At 35.7% G+C, this 10,085-nt stretch overlaps 1 protein-coding gene across 7 annotated transcripts in view; it reads left to right on the top strand.

Annotated features, from left to right (window-relative positions):
- The window catches only part of LOC129277823 (dynamin-1-like), a 52,866-nt gene extending 43,945 nt beyond the window's left edge, over nt 1–8,921 (top strand). For 4 of the 7 annotated variants that reach the window (XM_054913997.2, XM_054913998.2, XM_054913995.2 and 1 more), the window contains exon 20: nt 2,296–8,921. In XM_054913997.2, coding sequence (XP_054769972.1) covers nt 2,296–2,368 — 73 coding nt within the window. In that variant the 3' untranslated portion in view covers nt 2,369–8,921. The remainder of the gene's footprint in view (nt 1–2,295) is intronic. The other 3 variants (XM_054913999.2, XM_064110646.1, XM_064110647.1) reach the window with 2 other exon arrangements.
- Nucleotides 8,922–10,085: the final 1,164 nt, after the last annotated feature.

Raw genomic sequence — 10,085 nt, forward strand, 5'->3', positions numbered from 1 at the left:
GGTGCTGTTAGATTTATCTGCCGCGTTTGATACAATAGATCATAACATTTTCATATCTCGGTTATTCAATAGAATAGGCGTTAGGTCCAAAGTCTTATCCTGGTTCCAATCATACCTGTCTGGATGGACTTCGCAAGTTGATATTGACGGCACATTGTCAAATCCCATAACTCTAGAATTTGGACTCCCTCAGGGGTCAATAGTCGGACCCATAGGCTACTCAATATATACTCTTCCAGTTGGCGACATCATCCGAAATCACTGTATCAATTATCATTTTTATGCTGACGACATACAACTATACGTTTCTTTTGATCCGAAGACTACTGGAGCTCTCAATAATGCACTGGTTAAACTCCAGAATTGTATATCAGATATAAGACAGTGGATGATAGTGAATAAGCTAAAATTAAATGACAAAAAAAATGAATTTTTTGTTGCGGCCTCTACTTATAACTTGCGCAATCTTCCAAATGTTCAACTTGATGTTGATGGTACACTCTTTAGACCATCAGAAAAAATAAGAAACCTTGGTGTCATATTTGATTCCCGCATGTCAATGTCGTACCATATCTCTCATATCTGTAGCACAGTCACTTTTTATTTAAGGAACATTTCTAGAATCAGAAGGTTCATTGACCAGTCTGCCTGTCACAATGCTGTTCGTTCATTGGTTCTGTCTTGTATTGATTATTGCAATGGGCTCCTTTCTACAATTCCCTCTAATCAATTAATTCGTATTCAACGACTACAAAATTGGGCAGCACGATTAATTTTACAGGTTTCCCGAGATCATCCTTCCCAACCACTCTTTAATTCTCTTCACTGGCTTCCTTTTAAACAGAGAATTACGTTCAAATTACTCTTGATTGTCTACAAAACACTGAATAAACAGGCTCCACAGTATTTAAGTAACTGCTTGAATCTGTATACACCAACTAGAGCACTTAGGTCGGCCAGTGATCACCTTCGCCTCACATATTCATTAACTCGTACATTAGCTGGTGACAGAACTTTTACAGTGTCGGCTTCAAAATCCTGGAACGACCTGCCACTAATAATTAGACAGTCTCCAACATTAGCAATTTTCAAAAAGTCATTAAAAACTCATCTCTTTCGTACTTTGTAGTTTTTAAAATATTACATCTAATTAATTCATTGTAAGCGCTTTGGGCCTAATGGGAAAAGCGCAGTACAAATAATAAGTAATAATAATAAGAATAAGAAGAAAGAGTCACTAGTCGTTTGTAAAGGTGTTTCTAACTTACAAACATCTTTATGGAAACACGTAACAGGAGGTCTTTGCTTAAGTGGTCTTTTGCTAAATTGTCTTTGGTCTCTGATGTCTAGTCCTTGACCTTGTCCTTGGCCTCGGCTTTATGAAGAAACGTTGATCCTTGGGCATCTCAACAAGAGTTAGACCTTATGGCCTGAATTCACAAAGGTGGTTTTGAAAACCCACGGTTGAATCCATGGTTTATGCAGATTTCCTGTATAAATTACGCTTAATTTAGCGCGTATTGGGCGCGTGTATAAAAAATTTCAATGCTGATGCGCGCTTTTGTCACAGTGCGCCAAATTGACGCATGTTACCATGGTAATATACGCTATTTTATTCATGAGTCCACTGTTTGAAGAGTGGACTCATTAATTCAAAAGAGTGGACTCATGAAAAGAATAGCGTGGATAACAACGGCAACAGTCAATTTGGCGCACTGGGACAAAAGCGCGCATCAGCATTAAACATTTTATAATATACGCAGTAAAATAAGCGTAATTTATACAGGAAATCTGCATAAACCGTGGGTTTTCGAAACCACCTTTATGAATTCGGGCCAATAATTTCAGCAGGAATCCTGGTCAGCTTCTTCTCCTTTCTAATCTTCTTCCAAATTCAAATTCAAAGTTTATCCATTTCCAACAGGAGCATAGGTAACATGACATTTTCTCCTGCAACAATTACTCCTTTCCTACTTTCTCTAAAGATATGAGATTAGCATTGTTGTATGTTTGTTGTTGTTGTTATGAATGTGAGGATTAAGGTTAGGGTTAATTATGAATTTCATGTTTATGTTTGGCACAATGTGTGGATTTTTAGTAGGAGCAACTGTCACAGGAGAAACTGATTTGGAACAAAAACAAAATACAAAATCATCACATATGTTTCCAATTGATAATAGAATTATCATATAAAAAATGTACAAAACATACATGTAAAATTATAATTTGTAAGATTTTTTTCCTTCTCATTTATGATTTTTATGTTTACATCTGCCCTTTTTTCTCTTCTTACAGGCGTCCTGAGGCTCCCACAAGGCCCAGCCCTCCCATACCAGATAGGCCTGCAGTACCTTCTAGACCATATTAGGTTCTACGGTCACTCAGATCTGTGGTCCTCTTATCAAGGATGTGTGTCATATTTTTTAGGACAATATAGCAGTATATAATAGTATGTCAAAGGTCATATTGAGAAGAGTTGAGGATCATTTTGTTCAAAAACATCAAGGCTATGTACATGTAATACATTTATTCCATATATTCGCAGCAGAGTAGCTCTTCCAGAAACCGCTCAGAACATCTGTGAACTCTGCTAAGAAGTTCATGTAGGTCCAAGACTAGTCGTGAAGGAGAAGATGATAGTTATGGTCAATGTCTGGCCTGTTAAGATACTAGTAGCATGTCTGGTGTCATTAGGCAGAGTCGCCTGGCAAAGAAGAGCATTGTATGGAGCCATTAAAGACCACCATGGACCATTTCTTCCTCTGAAAATAGTAAATTTTCCGAGAGGCAAAATCAAGCACAAGTTCATCACAGCGTTAAAAGATCATGAAATTGTCTTGGCAGATGTTTCATTATCGTTTGTCTGCCACTTACTGTTGGTGTGGTCAAAATTTGAGATTGACGATTGGCCGAGAGGCACTCGTCTCTGAATGTTACCATGGCAACTGCCAGAGAATGACTTCTTCCTGGTGCTGACAACCTTCCAGATTGCAGGATGGAACAGCACCATGTCAATCATCATTGTACCATCATTCATTGTGTGGTCAGGTCCAAAAATGGTTTTGTCCAGAATTTGTTTCTGATACTGCTTTTCTCATGCTTCAGAGAACTATGTGAATGATGAATAAAAGCTCACAGTGATCCGAAGGGCATTCTTTATTTTTTGTTAAGGTTACTGACCATGCCTCTTCGCCCTTCTCAGAAAATATGCTTGGTGATAACACTGCTCCCTGGGTTACACCATAGAAATATACTCAATTTTACCACTGATAAAAAAACCTACAGTGTGAGATATGAAATGGGAAAGAATAAAATGGATGTGAATACCAATGTGATAAATGATATATCGGGGGAAATTCAAGTGTGTATCATCTCCAAACAGACTCATATGCACATGTATGTAATGTACATTGTTCACTTTAATAGACTAGTGTATATTGTCTGTGAAAAAATGTATGTTTACCAAATGATCCACCACGATATTATAGCTGTATATATATATATATTCCCTTTTATTTGATGCAAATTTGATTAATTATGATATGAAGCCTACTATGTACACTGAATTTTTTTATAAATCTTCTTTTTAGTGCATATACTGTATAAATTCCTGAAGATTGTTAATGCAGTATGCACCTAAAAGTCATATATTATGGACTGTCTGACATCGCTGTTGCCAAAGTTTAATATGATATTTTATCCCTCTGATTATTATTGGTTGTTACATCACATATGAAAAATAATTTGGTGTTGCTATGTAAGGGCGTCACGGAAGTGTTAGAAGTAGGGGAACATTTTTTTTAAAATAGAGGTAATTGGAACTCTGTGACTGGTCTGTGTTGTGATAGTGTATTTAAACTTTCAAGGCAGCGTTAATGTTGTTGGTAAAGTGGCGGCAGTTAATGGAAATTGAAAGGATGTGGTTGGCTATAGATTGATTCTTTTTGGGAGGCATTAAACTACATGTGCCACTCTCCACCCAGGGAGGGGGGAATGTTTCACAAAGAGTTAACTTGACTTAAAGTCACAATGAAATTCCCATTTTGTGCAGTATAAAAGGCTTCACTGTGTTGGTCAAATCATGCTAAGAGGACGCATGCCAGTGCACATTAATGTTAAATGTGCACATCTACCCCCCCCCCCAAATGTTATTCCCCAGGGAATGGAGAATGTACGCATATTTTATGTAGGCAAGCCTGATTGTATTAAATCATGACCCTCATATGGGTATTAAATCTGTAAAAAACGTTCAGGGGCTGTTTCACGGAAGTCTTACAATGTTTACTTGTGATTACCATGGTAACATGGCTCAGCAGCCAATCAAAATCAAGGATTCCTCAATAATTACCATATCATCTAAGTAACAATAATTGCGAGTCTCTTTGAAACAGGGTCCTGATAGATTAAAGTTGTATGATCAGAGTCACATTTCACAAAGAATTGCACAATTTCTATTACAAATTTACATGTACTATCAGCCAATCAGATTGAAGGATTTCAGTAGCTTTTAACTGTTATTGCATATTTGTTATTATAACAAGTTTTATAAAAGAGGGACCTGGATAAAAAGAAGACTTGAAAGTCATCCAAGAGAGCTTGGCAAGAGACGGTCCATTGTCCTGTATGAGATGATCCATTGTCCATTTGAAGGCAGTCATTAAATTTGTATAGTTTTGAATGGATATTCAGCAAAATTCATTTGCAGATTATATTGTATTTGTGCTCTGAAGTAGAAAGTAAAACTGAGATGACATTCTAACCAAGTTGGAAAAAGAGAGAAAAGTTGAGCAATCGATTTAACGATGACTTTACGCCTACGTGAGACTGTAAAAAACCATGATATATACTTGTAACTGTGCAAATATTTGTAAGACCCCTTTTAAAACTTGTGATAATACGAAGTGATTGTTTTAGACCTACATAACCCAAGAACATAAACTATAATTGATTGTCAATTATCAATTTGTAACCTCCATTTCCAATGGCATGGGAATTTGTGGATGAAAGGCATTTGTGTAACAAACAAAATCATTGTCTTTCAATTGAATGTTTTCCTATTTTATTTACGATATCTATTATTGATTTTTGTTATTGTATACATTGCTATTTCATTGTTTTAGTTATGAACTACGTATTTGTTAGTCCATTTCAATAATGGCATTGTGGTTTATTTGTGTGGCTTCTTTACAAATTCAACGTTTACAGGAGACTTCTGGTTTGTAATGTAATTAAAAAGATTCCTTTTCGCTGTTTGGCCATAGCTTACTACCGCAGGAAAAATAGGAAATTATTACTTAGTAGCCCGCATTGAAATTACACATTTATTTGATTTATTTTTCTTGTTCTTCAAAATGTGACATAAAGCATTGTGGTTGATCAGAGGGCTGGTTTTCATGTTTAATGACATTGATTATTTTGTGCATTCAAGCATATAAAAATCAAGTTTACGATCAATTGTTAAGCTCTGTGAAACAAACCCCTGGGCCCTATCTTATAAAGAGCTGCGATTGATCTGATAAACCACACCTATGGAAGGACAGCAACGTAGACATCTAAGATGCATGTTTGTTCAAAATATTTTCTAGATACGATGTGTTTTCATACCTGTACATTCATCATTTTTTTAAAATTCAGTATGCTTCTCTTTGTTTACAAAGGACATAGTGCATATTTCTTGTAGGAAATATTATGACACTGATGGATTTCCATATAGTCGAGGTTGATTGGATCAATCATAACTCTTTGTAAGACAGGACCCTGTTCTAATTATTTTTGTTCATTTTCAACAGTTTTGAGATCATTGGTTTATGACACTTTTATAATAGTTCTCGACTACTCTGTGTTTAGATGCTTTTGTGAATGTACTATAGGTAATCAAAACAAAATGTGCCCAGAATCCAATAGTCCGTCGCTATTTCACATTGGTTGATTTCAAGCTCGGTGTTGATAAGTGTTGATCCAATGTGTACACCAGACAAAAGCACAGAATTTGGTGTTGAGCTACTGTTGTGTATGTGAATTCACATTTGGTATTGGGTCAGGTAGCATGGTCATTGCTTCCAACACCAACACCCAACACTAACACCAAACTTGAAATCATCCTATATCATCAGTATTCAGTTTGCAGGGATTTTATATGGTGTCTTTAATGTTCATATGTGGAAAATTTTACAGTGATGTAAAGATCAAAGTCCACACTCTTATTTAGTTCATGTGGGGATGATGATGCTTTTGTGTTTGTTTATATTTTGTAACTCTTTTTAACCGACAGTTTGTTGTCTCTATTTAGCAGTTTATATCTGTAGTGATATAAATATATATAGGCCTATGAAAGGGATATGGTCTGCTTTGATCAATATGATGTCACAGTTTCATAGGCATGTTGTGATGTTTAAGTGAGGGATAGATACCTTAAATGTATGAAATATTTATCATGTGTATCATTGCTAAGTGGTATTGGAGGAATTGTGTTTAAGTGTTGGAATGGATATTTATAAAAGCATTAGCTCTTCCTGTCATGTGATATGATTACGGCCCACTCCTTTATACATTCTCTCTCCACAAATCCTCTTCGCTTATTCCCTCTTCCCCCTCCCAATCCCTCCATCCATCTACCCCCTCATTCTCCCCCTCTCCCCTCCCAATCCCCATCCCTCATATCCTTCTATCCATCTACCCCCTAACTCTCCCCTCTACTCATTCTTCTCTCTCCCTCATCTGGCTCTTCCTATCAATTTCAATCTCCATCTCCCTTCCCCTCTTCCTTCTCTCTCTTTCCACCATCTATCTCTTCCCTTCCCTCATCCATCTCTTCCCATCCTTCTCCTCCCACTTCCTCTCCCCTTTTCGATCCCCTCTCCTCTTTTTCCTCTCTTCCCCCTCCCCTGCCCCCACTCTCCCTGTGACACCCCTATATTGGTCTTGCCCCATCAAAATCCTTCTTCATATTTGTGCGATATTGTCAACTTGTGCAAATTTCTAGTGAACATGAACTTACATATGAATATTAATTATATCTGAATGATGTCCATGTCTATCCCCATATGTGATAACATTAGAATTGATATTATTTATCATTTCAATTAGTGCTGATGCAATTGCATTATTTCAGTCTTGTGGCCATTGCTTTCATTTTCAAGTCCTTATGCGGTAGAGCAATATAGACATTTTCTGTTCACCAATTATTTAAAATCCAACCATTTATTATTGCATATAGTATTTCAAACTTCTTGTCATTCCAAACAAAATGCTTTTCACTTTTTTTTGCTTTGTACAGGAATGATAAAAATATGATTCACATTTGTGCAGGGATTATTTAGTAGGAATTTGAGACAGAAGAGGGAATTTGTTTAAGAAATTGTAACTTTGGGGCTTTTGTAGTGAAGGAGATATTTGTAATCCAATGAGGAAAGACAAAAAATTGTGAGGGAAGTTGTAAGCATTGTTACACCACTTTGATATTTTTTTTTACCATGAACATATTTTTGTCTTATCTTTCTACATTTCATCAGAAGTTGTGATATTTGCAATATTAATGACAGAAACACATGTTTACTTTATCAATTGTATTTTCTTTTGCTGCAATGCATTTTATCAGAAACTTCAATAGATGGGCATGGTCATGATGTGGTATCATCAGTCAATTACAGTAGTAGTACTTAAACAACTTCCAAGATCCTGTGACACAAAGCCTAGCGATCATCGTAGAAGAATATCTTTACAATTGATTGCATTGACTACAATGTACAATCCATGGTGGAAATCAAGCGCACAATGTGTCACTAACCTTTGCGTTACAGGATTCAGAAGTGCAAAGTAGGATTGCTTCCTACGTCTTTTCTCCCTCTCTTCTCTTTCTGTCTTTCTCTCCACTCTCATCTCATCTGTCTCTATGCCTTTTTTTTCTTTTCTTCTCTAATCTCTTCCTCTTCCAACATGGATTTCAGAAAGACATGTACATTTCATTGATTAGAATTAGTTTTTTTTAGCCAACAAATTTACAAATATAAGAAATAGCATTTAATCATGTTTTACATGGAATTAAGAAACAGTGAACAAAAATGAAGAAGTTACATGATGTGATTAAGAGATAACACAAATATTTGATATTAGTTATTACTGCAATAGTTGTCCAATCTTGGAAGGAAACAATTATCAGTTTGTTCTTTTGTTAGTTCTTTCATAGTCAATTTTTAAAAACACTTGTTGGTATTCTCAAGCATTAATTAAGGTTAAAGTTTGTGTGCACTGTTGTGAAGTGCCATTTGTTAGGAACTTCACAGATTATAGATTATTTCAGTCATCTACTGAAAAGCTTTAAAAAAAGGAGATGTTTTTAATGAAATGAGGGAAAAACAATAAGACAAAATGAGTGTTGTTAATAAATTTCATTAAGAAAGATTTTGGTACATTCTGGAAGCCCTGAAATAATTATTGAATAAGGAGGATGAATCGTGGCATTCCATAGAAGTATGGAATAAAAGTCTGGACTTAAACCCCTGGTTATCTTTGAAAGCAACCCAAATTCTGAGGAATGATGTAACAATTTGCTATTTTACTGAAGAATAAACAATATAATTTTGTTATGTTTTTATTGAGACATCGTGAATATACGCCCTTATTAGTTATTAGAGGCAGATGAAAGAATGAATATGAAGATTATTCATAATCTCAATTGATAGGTAGTTATTCTTTTTATCATAAGTTGAATGTTTTAAATAGATGCACCCCATTGTAGAGATCCTACACTTTGGCATTTTGTATAGTTATCATTATTATTATTATATATTATAAATGAGCTAAGCAATAATGGTCTAAGCATCCGATGATGATTATTTATGTTCAGATATGTCTATTAGATGTACCTACTGTTGTAATGAGAATGTGTGGAGAAATAAAATTATATGTACCGTGCAGTCGAATTCGGCATTTGTGAGTGTCCTTCAATTTAGTTGGTTGAAGATTTCGAGAGAGTATTATTGAATTAATACTTCATGAATTGTAGAATATTTCAGTATTTGCTGATTTGGTAATAAGGACCCCTCTTGAATGAATCACATCAATAAAAAAGAACAGTTTTTGTATACCACATTACACCTTACAAAGGTCTCAATGCGCATTAGGAAGAAGAAGGAAGAAAGAATGAGGGGAAAACTGCTGGTAATGCTATATTATTTTCAGTTAAATAAATATGTTTTCAATAATATTGTTAGCACTATGAGGTGACAAAAATTCAGTATAGGGCCCTTGCCCCTATAAAGTAACTGATGGCAAAGTACAATTTCAAAAAAACACATCAAGTAACATCTTCAAATTACATCAAGCAAGTCTTTTGCAAATTGACCATATAAATCATAAAACTTTTTTTTTTGAAAGAAAGACAAATAGGTGTGAAATCAAAACTTACATGCAGCAGATATATTATTCACAGGTAAAATAGTGAAAATAATAGTACTGCTTATTTCCTCTTCTTCTCTTTTCCTCTTCTAGTTTTGTTCTTTTATTATAAAGTAATCTCCCATTGTCTGTCAGCAACGCTCATGTTGCCATTCATTCCATGTTGACCATAGGTGGACATCTGTTCACCAGACACCTAGCACAGAGATAGATTGAAAGTGGAGTAAAGGGGGGGGGATGGGGTGGTAAAGGGCAAATGAGAGAGGGGGAGCTAAGAGAGATGAGGGGAGGAGAGGGGTTAAAGAATGGGAAAGGGGAGAGAGAGGAAAGAAGGGGGGGGGGGTAAAAGGGCGAATGAGAGAGGGGAGAGATGAACGGAGGAGAGGGGTTAAAGAGTGGGAAATAAAAGGGAGGAGAGACAATGGAGAATAAGCGTTAGGAAAGGGAGAGAGGAGGACGGTGAGGAGAGTGAAAATGGGAGAGATGAGGTGAGAGAAAGATTTGGGTGGTGGTTGTAAAGTAAGAAATAAGATAGACAATGCCATTAATAATTCGCTTTTTTATTATTTTGGGGTAAAGGTTGACACAAAATCATTGTGTTCAAATACAACAGGTAAAGACTGAACAAATGTGAATAATATTTAATACCTAGGAAGAGCTATAGTGATGTTTAAAAAAAAACACTTGCA

The sequence above is a fragment of the Lytechinus pictus genome, chromosome 15, assembly GCF_037042905.1.
Source record: "Lytechinus pictus isolate F3 Inbred chromosome 15, Lp3.0, whole genome shotgun sequence".
Taxonomy (NCBI): Eukaryota; Metazoa; Echinodermata; class Echinoidea; order Temnopleuroida; family Toxopneustidae; genus Lytechinus; species Lytechinus pictus.